Raw genomic sequence first — 17,132 nt, 5'->3', positions numbered from 1 at the left:
CTAATCTGCATAAACAGTCAAGACTAACTGTATTGAGAATGTTATATTAGGATTTATAATCTCTGCAATCTAAAGCACCTGGCACAATAATGTATGTTAAACTAATTTTAAGTTAATGCATGCTCTTATACCATCCCTAGAAATGTCATGCCTGTTGCCTGCAGATGAAGTACACAATCTGAATTAAGAAAAACTGAAATATTTTCTGGTTTAGGGGAGACTGAAGGTTAGTTATGTAATCAGGAAACCCACAAATCGTATCGGGATATCTGTTGTTCAAATGCTGTATTTACTTTTACTAGAATCTTCATCATCCTGGGGTTGTAAATTTGGAGTGCATGTTTGAGACACCAGAAAGAGTGTTTGTTGTTATGGAAAAACTCCATGGAGACATGCTGGAGATGATCCTATCAAGTGAAAAGGGCAGACTGCCAGAGAGAATAACAAAGTTTTTAATTACTCAGGTAAGAAATTCATCATAGACCTGTAACGATATTTGAGGTCAATTGTTATCACTGTTTCTTATGTTTTGATTTTGACGTAATTTTTCTCCGTTCATGAAAGCCTAGATAATATCAGGGATGGTACATACATCTTCATGTACATTATCTGATTTCTAGTAAGCCACTAAGAGGACCTAGTAATAGATACACATGCAATTGCCTGGCTGCTGGATGGGAGAGCCATCAAGTTACGGGTTCCCTTTTGCTTGAAGGATTAAGCACAAGACAGGACTTAAAAATACAAATAGCGAACTGTTGAAGAACTGCAGAAAGAAATGTGAGCCTTTTGAATTTCCCCGTATCTAACCATTGTATTTTATGCTATGGGCTTCTGTGCCTCTTTTCTGCATTGAGATTAGATCTCAGCACTACCTCTGATAAAGTGAGTCTGTCTTCCTGTATGACTTTTGTTAACAATTTGATCTCCTTGTTTTTGTTTTTTTTTTGTTTGTTTGTTTTGTTCTTGTTGTTATGTTATATTATTGTTTCCATGGCTGCCCATAATATATTTAAATTCAGATACACAACTGTATAATGAGCCAACTGTATAATGAGAGTCACAGCAGCCTCTTTTTTATGTTAAGGCAAGAAAAAGAAAGGAGCAGGAACAGTTGTATTACAGTGGAAGTTTATTATTAGAAACATAACAGGTTCTCTAGCTTTCAGGCTTTCATAAGCAAAACTGCCACCAGTTTTAGAATTTGGTTTCTTGCCTTTACGGGTTTGTTCAGCCTCTAGCCATTGCCTGTTCTAATAGAGTGGGAAATTCTGTCAGCCCCTGACCAGACAGAAGGAATGAATTTAAATCCACAGAGATAGGATGAATGTCTATTACACTTCCTTGGTATTTTGTTATGTGTGACAGCATAAAAATACATGCAAAGCTCTTTGTTTTATCACCACAAGAAAATACTAAAATTGGATCACAGAATATTTCTGTGAAAATTTCTGAGTGAAAAATTTATATCTGAGAGGCCATTTTACAGATGTTTCTGTGTTAAAAGTTTCAACAACAACAAAAACCAAATGAAGAAAAGTACTTAGAATGCAGTTTTCAAAAGTTTTAGAGAATAAGGTCTTTGGAGAGGGAACAATCATATTTCAAACAGTGAAACATAGCTGACATTTTTTTTTCTTGCACTGTGGACACTGTTGAGAAAAGTACATTCTTGTTCGGTTGTTTCTCTCTACAGCAGTCCTAGATTCTCTAGTCAATGTTGCTGTCAAAACAATATAACCCCTCCAAATATACAACATTTAAAACTGAATTTCATTCTAATTTGTTTCTTCACAGATCCTTGTTGCTTTAAGACATCTTCATTTCAAAAATATAGTTCATTGTGACCTCAAACCAGAAAATGTGTTATTGGCATCAGCTGATCCTTTCCCCCAGGCAAGTAGAAAATTCCCTTTAAAATAAATTATTCTAATTAATAAGTGCTAACACTGATTATTTTATAAACAAACAAAAGCATCTGTCTGTATTGATTCCAGGGACTACACAAAATTTTTAGATGTGAATGTCCAAAATATTCCTTTTTAAAAATCACTCTCTTTGGTCATTCACCTAAAATATTAAACTAGATTTTCACATGCAATGTAGCTACTTGTTCAGTTGTTTCTAATTTGCTCACCATTACACCACAAATTACTTTAGTGGTTAATTTCGACCAGATAAGTGACAATTTGGAAACAGACACAGGTAAAAAAAATTTAATTATTATTTTTTAAAGTTAAGATAGAGTTCATGAAGAACAACAGCTTCTTCTTTAATTTTATGAATTTTAATGCCAGATAAGTTGCAGAATATATAAACATACTCTCTAGCTCATAGTCGTACTTCTCAGTAAGAGGTATACATCAGTTCCTGTTTCCTTTTATCTGCAAAATTCATGTATAATTTCTTCAGCTGCTTACTTTCAAAGGAAAATTGTTGCTAATTTCCCTGTAATTCTGTATATAATAATTGGAAAGGAAAAGTCAATATTGAGACCCACTGAAAAAGTCCAGCAAGGAAGTTTGCAGAGAGGCAGTGTGTAACTAGATCCCCAATAAATTAAAAAGTGATTATTCAAGAATTAACTTTTGTCAACTTGATTAATTCAGGAAAAAGTCATCTGTAACTACACTCTTCTGTTTGGAAGGAATCTAAGCTGTTAGGCCCTTCCAGAATTTCATTTCCTTCATTCTAAGCTGTCCTGTGGTTTTGCTGTCACTCTACTACAGTTTATTTATGACATGAAGGAATGCAATGAATTGGTAATCTACTTTAATACCTTGGTGGAATAAGAAGAGAAGGTTAAAAGAAATAAAGTTTCTTGAAGGAACAGTAGTGATGCATTGTACAGCTAAACCATGATAAAAGTATGTCAACTGTATTTAATAAGGAAAATCTTATTTACCATAGCAATTCTCTTTAAACAGGTAAAACTTTGTGATTTTGGCTTTGCTCGAATCATTGGGGAGAAATCCTTCAGGCGTTCAGTTGTAGGAACACCAGCCTACCTTGCTCCGGAAGTGCTGAGAAATAAAGGCTATAACAGATCTCTAGATATGTGGTCTGTGGGTGTTATCATTTATGTAAGCCTCAGTGGTACCTTTCCATTCAATGAAGATGAGGATATACACGACCAAATCCAGAATGCTGCTTTCATGTATCCACCCAATCCTTGGAAAGAAATCTCTCATGAAGGTAATATCTGTTTGAGGTTGTTTGTACATAAATGCCAAATAAGTGTATTTTGCTTTTATATATATTTTTCCCTTGTACATTCCAGTGAAAAGGAAAAAAAAAATTCAAGGCGCCATGATGTACCATAATGAAATGTCCCTGTTTTGTCATATTAGATGCTTTAGACGTTTACTGCATAATCCTATAGTGTGAGATTTCTCCAGGTGTTAAAGGAGGCATAAAGAAGGGTGGGGAGAAGTCTTGGAGAGACCCAATGAGATTTTTGAAACATTTAAAAATATATCAGTTCTGATTTCATCAATGTTTTCCAGTACACAACAAACATTTTCAGCTTACTGGATTTGAATTTAATAATTTATTTCTTTTATTGCCTTTATATCTTTAACTTCCTGCAAGACTGCTTCATAAGTCTTAAAGCAAGCATTATATGTATCAGGTTTGGTTTGTCTGTTTTTGTTTTTCCCAGAATTGCAACACATACCAAACTGAATTAAAGGATTAGAATTTAGAATTTCCATTTTTACAGTACAGTTACAGATGACCATTTTTCCTTGGTTTCAGCTGACAAGTTTTACTTACACATTAATGGTAACTTAAGAGAAATGTGCCTACTGGTTACTGTAGTGTACACAGACAACACACACAGCTGAAAAATTCTGTGTGTGTTGTCTGTAATTTTATTGCAGCAGTAGAAGTTTTATAATATCTGTTGAAAGTATTAAAAAAAACCTAGAAATCTGCACAATTGCACACTGATACCTCATGAACCTCCACACACCCCTGATATGTAAGCTGGCAGAATCTGTTGGCAGCAATGCTTTTTCTGGCACTAGAGATAAGCAAATAGCAGTCAACGCAGAAGAGACTGCAAGAAATTGTCTCCACAAGTTCTGCTGTGGTAGACGCAAGATCAATTTCTGCATTCAGTGGTGAAGATTGAGTAGAGCACCTACAGAAAACTCACCTACCAGAGTGTTATCTACCCTTCTACACAGTCACAGCCTTCGTTAAGAGTAAACGGATGTCAGGCTGCAAGCATGTAGGAAAAAGAACACACTTTAATAAACCATAAGGTTAAAATCTGCTTATGCATTGTCATTTCATTATATACTTGAAATTGCTAATTGATGAGCCATTCTGTTGTGGTAAACACAAGCCTAAGTCTGAACAGATCAATGATTCTTAAAACAGAGAACTGGAATCTAGATCTCTATCCAAGTATTATAAATTACTCCTCAAGCTAAAATTTGAGGTTAAACATTATCTCCAATCTAATAATCATAAATAAACATTTATCAACCTATCTCTATCAAACTTCATTTGTCTAGGAGAAATTTAACATCTAATAAACAACCACATCACTCACTGAAGCCTTCAACCCAAGCTTCCCTGCATTATTCCCAGGCCATGTGTCCCTGCTTCCACTCCCTGTATATTTCCCTTTTTTCCCTCAGTTTGACCAGTAGGTCCTTGCTCAGCCACGCTTGGTTCTTGCCTCTTCTGCTTGATTTCTTGTGTTGGGGAACAGAGAGCTCTTGTGATCTCAGAAAGGTGTCCTCAAAAAACTACCAGCTCTGTTCTGTTCATATGTCCCAGAGGGCAGTTTCCCAAGGGATCCTGTCCATTAATGCCTTAAACAGACAGAATTTTGCTCTCCTGAAGTTCAGGGTCCTGAATCTGCTCTTTTCCAGGCCCATATTCCTTAGGATGACAAACCCAATCAGAGCATGGTTGCTAGACCCTGAATTGCCTTGAATCTTAACCTCTTTAATGAGCTCCTCTGCACTGGTGAGCAGTAGGTCCAGTAACACTTCACTGCTGGTTGGTCTGTCCAATGCATATCTGGTCTGGGAAGTTATCCTCAGCAGATTCCAGGAGTCTCCTCCATTGCTTGCAGCCCAACCTGTTGCTTTCCCAGCAAACATCCAGGTGGTTGAAATCTCCCATCAGGATGAGAGCCTGTGAGCGTGATGCTTCTTATAGCTGAAGCAAGAAGGCCTCGTCAATAGGCTTCTCTTGGTCAGTTGGCCCATAGTAGATCCTGATCACCAGAGGTAGACCCCAAGCACTGGAGTATAAGTAATGTAAATATTTGTTCTCCATTAGTTGGTGCTTTCTTCTTATACATCCAAAAGGATTCAGGCACTCTAGTGGTTGTTTCCTGTTGGTAGTTGATGCAAATAAATAAATAAATATGGAATACAATGATTTACGAAAATTCCAGAGAATGAAACTTGCCATGAGTAATCTAAAACTTGACATTACATACATTTTAGGCCTATGAAGTCCAAAAGAATGGCCAGCACAGAGAAGACACATTTGGTAAAATATATGAACAGGCAGAGAGAAATACTGCTTAAATCTTTTGAGATTATGCAAATTTAGTGGACTGAAATGCCAGGGTTGGAAACAACCACTAACACTGTTGAAAACAGGATCCATGTTTGACAGATGTAAAATTTCTCAGCTATAAGTGAGAATCCTGCATTATTATGCACTAATATCTAGCAAAAATCCAAACAGAGGCCTGAATGAAACCAAAATTGTCATGTAGCAGATCAATGGAGGATTCTGAACCATGCTCTTCCTAGAGTAGATGGTCCAAATTTTATTTTCTCTTGTGGACAGATTTTTAGCTACCATCTCTCTGTTAGTGCACTAAAGGAGAGTTAGTGTGCTAAATTCTCTAAGTCTTTTTCTTTCTTCCCTCTCAAAATGTCTGAGGAGTGGATGTGGAGTTCCAAAGCCAGTGAATACCCATCAGGACCATATGGCAGCACTCTGAAAACTCATTTATTTTCCAAAACAGTGGGGTTAATCTGTCTTTTCCCTCTTTAGCGATAAGAGAAATTCTCAAGTTCCAAGCTATGAGGAATACTAGTATTGTGAAACTGCTGACTTCCAAGCTCTGGTTCTTCCACTCTGTGCCTGGAAGGTGCTGCTCTCACTCAGTCATTCAGCAGTGTCACTTCAACAGTGATACTGAGAGTCTCAAATAAATGTGCATGTATTTTTACTGTAAACTGCTGTAGTACCTGAATTATACTCTTGTCCTCACTTCCAAGAGTATTTTTTCACTTGAGGAGGAGCTGAGTGAGAATTGTCTTCAGTCTTTGCTACATGCCTGCAGGCAAACACAATGAGGTAGACAATATACTAGCTAGCAGGCAGCTGTTTAGTAAAACAAATGTATTTCCATTAGGAAGGTTTGCATGAGTACCTTCAGGAACATCAACAATGAACGTAGTTTGTAAAAAGCTGGAGCATGGAGGGATAACTGCCCTCATTTTACAGCTACCATGTTTGTCTGTCTCTGTTTATATGCCCTAGCTGAAACAAATATATTTCAACTCATATGCTCCAATATTATTTTTTTTCAGCTATTGATCTCATAAATAATTTGTTGCAAGTGAAAATGAGAAAGCGCTACAGTGTGGACAAAACATTAAGCCACCCATGGTTACAGGTATTGCTACAAACTCTATGTTTCTTTCTATGTATTTAGGGTCCCAGTATATAAAATATTTTTATCTTTAAGTACTATAGAATCTAAACAAATCTACAAACCTGAAGGTGCTTTCTGATCCTGAGAACCTCATACTTCTTCATCAATTTACCAATATATTCTAATTAATTTTTGAAGTACAAGATTCCAGTACTAAACTCTCTCATGTTTTCAAAATACACTACGGGAATATTTTATCTTGTTTGTCCACTAGGAACATTTTTATATGTGTGTGTGTGTATATGTATACATATATATATATAAATGGTGGAAATAAACCTTTATAGTCATTTGACTTGCTTTATCTAATTGCCTAGAGTCTACCTTTATTCACTTAATATTAAAACTAATCAGTGGGCTGCCCTTCAGTCATCAGAAGAGATAGTGAAGCTGCATGCTTTCCAGGAAAATACATTAGCCACTTTCATTTGAAATCTTCAAATGGAAACTAAAATATTACGAATTTCTGACATGCTAGCAGCCATTGTCTTCTGCTCCTTATATGTTAGATTTTTATCCAGGCAGCAGCAAAGTCACTGCACATTATAAGATTTAAAACAGAATCAGTGCAGGGAGCAGGGCAGGCTAGGGCAGCCCCAGGCATTGGGCATCTCCATGGGAATGGGACACACCAGTGCTGAACTGGGATGTCAGCCATGAAATCTTCCAAGCGATGCACATATATGCATAGGAAAGTAATCATGCAGAGGCATGCACAGATCAGATGTGTAGTCCACAATCCCAAAGGAATACTCATCTGAACTGATACCTGGGTCCTATTCCAGTGCCTTACACTTTACCAGTGTTTCTCAGAGTGGAGGGTGACCTGCTGGAATAGGAGGAAAAGGGCTGCAACCCTTCTGCCTTCATCAGGGACGTCCCCCCTAGGTTTATTTTCTTCCTCCCAGATTTCCTGTCACCTTTCAGTCTTTTCTTCCAGTACTGTGCTCTCCTCCCATGCAGTCATTAGAAAATGTATGTCTGAGCCTTTGGGTACCAGAGATGTAATATCAGCTGCAGCCTGCAGCATGGATGCTGGCTGACTCACATGATGGAATGATTTCCTTCACCTCTCATTCACTTTTTTCCCTTGTGCAATGGTGAACAGAACAGATTTTTTCTCACTCAAGGTGAATTCACATTGTACACCTTTATGCTGAGATGGAACAACTTTCTTGACTATATTTTATAGATCATTAGGATGTAGACATTTGTTTTAAGGATGGTTTTTTCCCTTTTCATTTCCATAGAATCATTAAGGTTGGAAAAGACCTCCAAGATCATCTAGTGTAACCATCTACCTACCAGCAATATTGCTCTCTAAACCATGTCCCTAAATACTATATTTACCCTTTCCTTAAACAATTCCAGGGACAATGACTCTACCTCTTCACTCAGCAACTTGTTCCAATGCCTAACCACTCTTTCTAACAAGAAATTCTTCTTAATATCCAACCTGAATTTCCCCTGGTGCAAATTAAGGCTGTTCCCTCTTGTCCTAACATTAATTACTTGGGAGAAGAGGCTGACCCCCACCTGGCCACAACCTACTTTCAGGTAGTTGTAGAGAGTGATAAGGTGTCCCCTGAGCATCCACTTCTCCAGACTAAACAATCCCAGTTACCTCCGCCACTCCGCGTAAGACTTGTGCTCCAGACTCCTCACCAGCTTCTTTGCTCTTCTCTGGACACAGTCCAGGGCCTCAGTGTCTTTCTTGTAGTGAAAAGCCCCAGTACTTGAGGTGTGACCTCACCAGAGCTGAGTAGAGGGGAGGATGATCACCTCTCTAGTCCTGCTGGCTACACTAATTCTGATACAAACCAAGATGCCATTCACCTAGTTGGCCACCTGGGCCCACTGCTGACTCACATTCAGCCAGGTGTTGACCAACACCCCCAGATCCTTTTCCTCCATGCAGCTTTCCAGATGCTCTGCCCCAAGCCTGTAGTGTTGCCTGGGATTGTTGTGACAAAAATGCAGGACCCGACACTTGATCTTGTTGAATTTCATCCCAGTATCCAGATCCCACCATAGGGCCTTCCTTCCCTCAGGCAGGATGTCAAGGAATTGTTTTACCACCCATGCCTTGTGTCACAGAAATTTGTAGGCTATTTATACATTCAGCAAAACAACCTGTAATACCTCCATACTAATAGCAGAGTTTAATAAAATTGATGATTCAAACATACCTGAAGATACCTATTTCTGTAGGCAGATTTCATATTTATTAATTGTATCATTTGTCACTTCTGGGGCAATAGGAATGCACAATATTCAGACTGACAAGTTAATAGGACTTTGTATATTATTGGTAGTAGAAGAGAATGTCATTTATTTTAGAAATGTTAAAACAAATCCTATTACTTTATTTCAGGACTATCAAACCTGGTTAGATTTAAGGGAGCTTGAATGTAAAATGGGGGAGCGTTACATCACCCATGAAAGTGACGACACTCGATGGGAACAGTATTCAGGAGAACATGGATTGCAGTATCCAGCACACCTTATCAGTCCAAGTGCTAACCATAATGAAAACACCACGCTACAAGAAACAGAAATGAAAGCCCTCAGTGAGCGTGTCAGCATCCTTTAAGTTGCATCCCTATAATCTGTCAAAACACTGTGGAATTAATAAATACATACGGTCAGGTTTAACGTTTGCCTTGCAGAACTGCCATTATTTTCTGTCAGATGGGAACAAAGCTGTTATGCTGTTACACTGTTGATGAATCTGAGTTGCCAAGACAAATCAACAGAAACATTTTTGTGTGACCAACTGTGTTGTATTTACAGAAGTTCCCCAGAAACACTAAACTTGTTATTGTGAATGATTCATGTTGTATTTAATGTATTAAAACCTGTCTCCACAGTGCCTTTTCAAACTAGTGTTTTTCTTACTTGAGTCTCATTTGGTAAGAGAACTTTCCCATGAAGATCTCTTTTACAGTTTTTTTGTTTGTTGTTTTTTGCATCATTAGTTTTGTAATTGTAAGCAAACTCTTGAAGAGTAGGTTATTACTGCTGTTCTGTGAACAACTACTACTATTTGGATAAAAGCTTTATTTAGTGTAGGGGAAAAATAGCAAAAAAATAACAGAATGCCTAGCACTGTACAGTTTCAAATCAGATAACCTGTGTGTATGTGTTTATGTATATAGATCGACACACACACATGGTACAACCTGCTTTTAAGCCTAAATGCCTTAGTAATGTAAACTGCAGCATATGCCAGTTGTATTTTCCTTTTTCTTAAAATATTCTTCTCTAATAGGAATATTCCATAATATGTACATTCAGAAACTAAATAACATGTTGATTTTGTGTATGTTTTCAATAAAAGTCTCATTATAATTGTTCACTTGAGTAACCTTTCTGTTTAAAATATCCTTAGAATGGTATCAGAAGTAGCTGGGTAAGTTAGCTTATCATTAAGAAGCCCATGTGGAGGTAGGCAGAAAAGCACAGCTAGCTAGCCTGTGGAACTATAAACACATTTTCTAAGAACTGGCTTGGACTAACTTTATAACATGATTTTGTTCAGTTTTGAAGCATACTGGGGGCAGTTGAGGACATGGATTTTGCACAAGTGAAATTAATGTGAATTTAGTTTTTAGGGAAATGTGCTATTTCTGCTGCGTTCTGTTCAACATTGAGTTATTTTGAATTGACAAATTAATATGGATCTCCCTTATTCTCCTTCCCCTGAAAATTTTAAAGATACTCCCTTTAGTTTATAACAATTACTTTGTCTTCCAGCTCTAACCCATTTAGGTTTAACTGTGGAAGTGGTTTGGGCTGTACTTTGAAGCATACAGTAGAGTAACTCAGTGACAAGCTTGATATTATTCTATGCCACAGGCTTTCTCTGAGAAAAAGAATTACCACAAAAAAAAAAAAAAAAAAAAAAGTTGATATACAGATATTGAAGAGAGATTTTAAAAAAAGAGAAAAAATGAATGGGATGTGAGGGAGAAGTATACAAAGAGCTAAAGACGACATCCAGCAAACCTCAACTAATCGAATCCTGATTTTATGTTAATCCTAAGATTTTCATCAGAAAAATCCTTTCTTTCCTCCCATAAAAGCTTTGCCCAGAAGTTAATGCCAGATATAAAATATGAATAAGCCATAAGAGTTTTTTAAGTATTTTGGGCCTCTGCTGGACAGACACAATGTTTTGTAAAAGCTCACAATTATTATGGAGGATACTCATCTGTCTGGCCAATGCCATTTCTGTTCTTAGCCATGATATAAAACAGCATGACAGCAAAGGACACCCAAGAGCATATGAGTGGCTACTTTTTGTTTTTTTTCAGTCAGTTTTGAGGGTATTATGTGTACTGACAAAACATATAGCTGGTAATATAGCAGGAAATGACCACTTGTTTCCTAGCCAGAATCAGCATAACCTATGTAAAGACCCTGATTTTGAAACATTGTGCATCATTGGTCATTGTGGGGTTTGTTTGTTTCTTGTAATTCAGACTCAATGTTAAGTCAACTGTAAAATAAATATAAAAATCAGACTGATTATTCTATATTCAGTAAAAGCTCCAAATGTTGTGTATATTTAAAAGCAAGTCCACCTAACGGTGCAGTGGTGAATTCATGATTTTATGATCATGTAATGTTTTACAATAATTCCAGGAGTCAATCCACATTAACTAACTTTTCTAAAAGAGAAATGAAATTATCAGAATCATACAGACTTTGTTCAGCTACTAATACCATAAGGGGTTATGATCTCACAAAAGTGATTTAATTTTGTTGTCTCATTTCTCTGTGTTAAACAGTATCAGAGAAGTAGATCTCTGTTTTCATATTGATCAATCAGGTGAGTCGAGATTTTATTAGTGGCTTATTTTTATTTACAATTAGCGTACTAAACCTTGAGCAAAGGTAACTGTGAACAAGAGAGTTAAATTCTCAAAAATATCACACAGCATTGACGCTAGTCATGAGATTAAAACAGAAAGCATACTTTACAGCTTTCAGTAGCATCTCTAAGAAGTTAGGTGACCAAACTAGAACCAGTACCACTTTTCATGAAGGAAGGGCATTGAATACTTACACTAAACCCTATCCTCTACTGACTTCTACCATAACGATGCCCGTCATGGACAAGAGTTTGCTAAGCGCAAGACTGAACTGATAAAAGTATGCTTAATCTTGGGGAGCATTTATGATAAAGTGTTTGCAATACAGCAAAGCAACATTATAAATAAATTACTACTCTGAGACACATTCTGCTAACTCGGAGGCATGATTTGAAAGGAACTCCTGTTTTATAACTAGAGGCATATCATATTTTTCCCCCATGCCTCTTGCTTTACCTCTTTAAGAGATCTCTTTTTTATTGTGCAAATATTCATTGCTTTTCAGAAAAGAATCTACCATTAGCCAATGTGATAAATTAAAATTTTCCCTGCTGCTGTTCAAAAATGTTACACTGTGAAATTTGAACTGTTTGCAGTCCAGCCAGATGGATGAATTCACTGATTCCTAACTCAGAGCATAAACAGAAAGTTGCTTTTCCAGATACACCAGCATCTAAGTGTACTACAGCAAATCTGGGATTTTGTTGTCCTACATGATTTTCCTCTCCTTGTCTCACTCAGGTAAAAGGAATGGTAGGCTGCTCTGCAGTCATTTTTTCATGGCCTTTAGATTTTCCATCAGGCTGACAATTCCTACTCATGCATCTCAGAAGCAAAAGTCAACAAAGGTTATTCTGTACATGAGCATCAACCTGAGAGTTGACTAGTGGTATTTCCTTTTCTGCTGTGCCACTGCATTATCACATGCATATCAAGCACGTATGTACACATCACTATACATCTGTAGATGCTTGCTGTGAAGCACAGCAAAGTAGCCAACTTGTACGTGGAAGTTATAACTTCTGATAAATGGTAAATAGACATTTTCATTTCAGCCATCTTTATTCATTCAGATTGTATCCTTATCCTATGTCTTGTCCAAACAGTTCAACTAGCTTCAACTCACCAAATGAGGTGAGCAGAAGGCACGCACTTCAGCAACCACTACAGTTCAACTCAATCATTTTAAGAGTGAACCTTGAAGCACCATATAGTTCTATATGCTATTTCACCCCACAAGATATACAGAGAAAGATCAGAGCTGAGTAACTATGAGTTATGATTCAGTATTATTGAGATAGGACTACCAAAAATACTGACATCTTGCATAAGCTCTGCATAATGCAGATAAACCAGAACCCTGTCCCTGGAGCTTGTCAGCATCTTGTTTTCCCAGGTAAATGACTATTACTTTTTCCAGAATGATAGGCTGTAATTTATTCTAGTAGTTTATTCTAGACATCCACATACTGCACTGGCCACCTTCTACCACATGGCTGTACTGTGGCTCCTGAACTGAAACTCTCATATTCATTTGTTTATAGTGCATGCGCTGTATGGGAAAGGGCTCAGACAAAGCAATTACAAACCAGAGGAACTGTCTTAGTAGATCATGTTATTTTAAGTGACAGAAAATTTGGTACCCCAATTAGATGTTCATCCAGGACTTTCAGCTTGCTTTTTGCTTAGGTTATTCCTATCAACTGGAGCATGCGAGTTGTGAAACGAGGCACGTGAGGGTCTACTGGAGAAACTGGAATTTGTCTGCTTTCCTTACTGAAACTTAACTTAGCTTCGGTGAAGAACAAGCACCGTGCGTTATAAGAGGTATAAGCTATTTTGTTCACTTGCTAGGCACATCTACAAACTTGAAGATCAGCTGTTCACAAAAAGGAATATAAGAAAAGTATACTTACATTTCAGACTGAAAAACTGCTGTTTTAAAAGATCCCACAAAGCGAGATGTTTTGCTTGGGAATCCATACTGTATGGCCCTGCAGCTGAGGGTGTCTAGCTGTGCTGTGAGCCTGGAAGACCTGAGGCCCCATCCTGCAAATATCTACCAGGCAGAATGCCAACCAGGAGAGCTACAAGGAAAATAGGCACGATGAAAACGTGGCTTTAAGGCAAATACCAAAATCTGCAAGCATGTGAATACTGCCAAAGATTAAAAAATAATAATAATAATAAAAAATAAAAAATTGGCAGATTCTGAAGTATTTCTATTCCAATCTATTTTCCAATATGAATTTACAATACATTGCCAAATGTAACTTAAATAGTTTCCAGTAAAACTCCTCAAATGAATAGTGACTTAGCAGTGATGACTCCTTGCACTTTTAATGGAGAATGACTTTTCAGAAAGTCCTAACACCTCATACCCTTTGAAAAGCAAGTAGTTCAGTTTGGTTCCACTGCAGACTCAGGCATAAAAAAGCATGAGTTAACTTTGAGGAGTTAGGTCGCTAAATTTAATAAGTGGAAAGTATACTGACTTAAAAAAAAAATAAAAACTGACTTAAGGGACCTGGATCATATTTACCAAGTAAGCAGCTGCAGCAGTTTAAGATGTTATTGTCTAACTCCCCAGCTGTTTGTTATTGGCCAGAAATCATCTGTCAGAGTACTGCATTTTTCAAAAGTGAGCTGGGAGACTGCAATCCTGAATCTCTGGGGCTTTCTAGGTGTCACAGTCTTCCTAATGTCTTCTGGAATAAGATGTAAGGTGAGTTAGTGAGTAACTAAGGGCTGCTAAGCACTCTAGCCCTGGCACTTCCTGTCAGGGTATTGTACCTTCATATGCTGTCAATGCAACTGATCACTACAGGTGTTATGAATGAGAATCTTAATAAAAACAATAATTAAATTGAAGCTAAAACCCCATGCTTATGTAAAAAGTGTGATATACTACTGGCCTTATGCTGTAATGTCAAAAGGAAATGTGTGCTGAAACACATACAGTCAAGTACATTCATGGCATAGAATGGTGAAGAGCTGGAGCAGTTTTTTGTCTTATAGTCCCAGACTGCTAAATCTGTAATAGGCCTACTAATAGAAACATAATGGCTGTTATCTTTCATAAGGAAATAAGTAGCTCTAAATGAGGATATTCCTAGGATGAACTCAACTTTACCTTGGCCCTAATGGGAAGTTTTGTACACCAAAATTCTATCCAGAAGATGAGCCAGTTCAAGACTAACTGCTTTGCATCTAGTAATGTGTTTTCTTGTATCCAGTGTGGCCTGAAGAAACTTCTGTACCCTAAAACATGCAGATGTGTGTGTATGGATTCCCATTAACGGAAAGTTGGAAGGGTTGCTATTAAACAAGGGAAGCATCATCAAAAACTTGAAATAGTCCTTCTCATTACAGAACTCAGTAAAACAGCAAGGAAAAATTTCACAGACTGTTGATTTTCAAGGTCATAGCATTTCAGGAATTTCAGAGAGGAAGCTGTAGTACTAGGACAATTAATCTGTGCTTAGAATTTGGAAAGAGCACAAAGCAAAACTGCTAGATATCTGGAATTCTCATTCTCTTTTTGCAGGTACTTTTATATTTTCTAAAAATTTAGCCACCTATCTCTTAGGAATTAGGTAAACTCCACTGCTCACAGCAGGGATAACAGGTTTAAAGGAATACAGTGGCTTGCCCTAAACAGATTCATGTAGAACAGTGACCAGCCTAAAAAGCAGCCTCAGATAAAGATTACCTTTACAAACGTTATTGCAACAACTCAGTTTTTTTCTTATGGAACTAATGACGCTTGGAAAATGCAACATTCATATATATGCAGGAATGTACAATATTCTCAGTCAGCCCCTCGTTATGTTTCTATATTTAACTCAATTTGTAGATGGCAAAGTGACAAAGAAAGTAGATGAATGACTTGGGAGCAGTAATCTGGAACTTAAAACCAGAAAAAGGCAGGTGGTAGCATACTGAATCATGTTTTTTTACCCTCGTAAGTCAACTTGAATGCACCTAAAGAACACACATCCTTAGATGAGATATTTCTGGGAGGCATAGCCCATGTAATATGCATGAAGTGGGAATTACAATCCAGAATACAAAGAAGTCTTTATAAGCTCAGTCTTATTAAGCATTTATAGAACTTGCAAACACACTGCTGCAACCACAGTCAGCTACCACAGAGATCACAGTGTCCACATGCAAGACGCTGAGTTGAGGGACAACCCTTCAGGTCCTCCTAACAAGTACTAGTTAGCCACAACAGATCTGTGAGTTTGGGGCCACATTCAGTACAAATTTAGGGCGTGGCTAAAAATGTTCCATTGCAAAATAAAGTAGGATATATTTTCATTGAACTTGAGATTAAACTGCACCTGTACATTGCCTAACTTTATGGAAAGCATGGAGCAGTTCTCAATGAATATTGATAAAACAGTTTTGCAGTGCAATGTAATAAGAAATCGACTAGCATGTCAGAGATGGATGATACTGCTTAAATCCTTCCTGGTAGTACATGAAAAAAGTGTGACTGCATGACATAATGTACTCTTTTTATTAAGGGGTTAGAGGAGTCAGTGACTGTACTAGGACTGTCATTTCTTCTCCAGCCTTCCAGCCAAGGTGACCTTTCCTTGTCTCTGGAAGCACCTTGAGCATGCAGCTCCACTACCAGCTGCACGGGGACACTTCCTGCCCTTTCTTTAAAAGCCTCAGGACCCCTTGCCCTTCCACAACCCCTTGCATCTACCCTGTTCCTTTTGAATCTCACAGTACCTTAAAGGTCATCAAGCTCCAAACCCCCTGCCACAGGCAGAGTTTCCAACCACTGCATCAATCTGCTGTATCATGAATACTGCAGTATATTTTCATGCTAAATAACTTTGCTGTCACAACTGCTTAAAATCACGGTCCAAATGCCCCAGGTCTAATTTGTTTTACATTATTTTATTCATATATTCATAGCCTTAACAGTGACAAAATTATTAATTTCCATGTCATCTGCTACTCTAATGTTCTCTCAATATATCTTCTCTTTTGATGGCTAAGCTGTAGCTTTTTACCAGTAAAACTGTCAGCACAGCCTCTAGAGCAGACATATTTGTGTATGGGCACAAAGTTCTCTTACAGCTGTAGAGGTTAATCCCGACTCATGCAGGAATGGTTACCAAAGTGTGACCAGATCCAGACAACAACATCACTTTAGCTAAACCCACGTAAGTAGCACAAGTTCACCGCTCAGACAAAGCCTTGCCCTCCCTTTTCAAATCGCTTTGCCAAGTAGCTGTCATTGGTTTATGATGTGGCCAATTGTGCTTTGGCCTGAAACCACCCAACTCTCATCTGTGCCAAGCAAGTAACTGTCACCGTCCCAGATTGAACCCAAACCAGTGATCAAAGACAAAAATGTCAGGGTACTGCCAATTTTCTGTGCCATCCAGGAACCAGACCTTGTGCCGTCTGATTTGCATGATAACTGTGAAATAAAGGACTGTGTGATTTTGTTAGATTCTCCAGCTCTTTTCATACTTTATTATAGCTACTTGTTAGACAGTTCATATTTCCAACACAGTGAGGACTTTATT

At 37.7% G+C, this 17,132-nt stretch overlaps 1 protein-coding gene across 2 annotated transcripts in view; it reads left to right on the top strand.

Annotated features, from left to right (window-relative positions):
* The window catches only part of PRKD1 (protein kinase D1), a 127,411-nt gene extending 118,118 nt beyond the window's left edge, over positions 1-9,293 (top strand). For both annotated transcript variants that reach the window (XM_021401320.1, XM_021401321.1), the window contains 5 exons: positions 303-464; positions 1,798-1,896; positions 2,928-3,195; positions 6,576-6,661; positions 9,075-9,293. In XM_021401320.1, the coding sequence (XP_021256995.1) occupies positions 303-464; positions 1,798-1,896; positions 2,928-3,195; positions 6,576-6,661; positions 9,075-9,293 (834 nt within the window). The remainder of the gene's footprint in view (positions 1-302; positions 465-1,797; positions 1,897-2,927; positions 3,196-6,575; positions 6,662-9,074) is intronic.

This window comes from Numida meleagris, chromosome 6 (assembly GCF_002078875.1).
Source record: "Numida meleagris isolate 19003 breed g44 Domestic line chromosome 6, NumMel1.0, whole genome shotgun sequence".
Classification (NCBI taxonomy): Eukaryota; Metazoa; Chordata; class Aves; order Galliformes; family Numididae; genus Numida; species Numida meleagris.
Note: the sequence above shows the minus strand (reverse complement) of the source record. Positions and strands in the feature narration are given on the sequence as shown.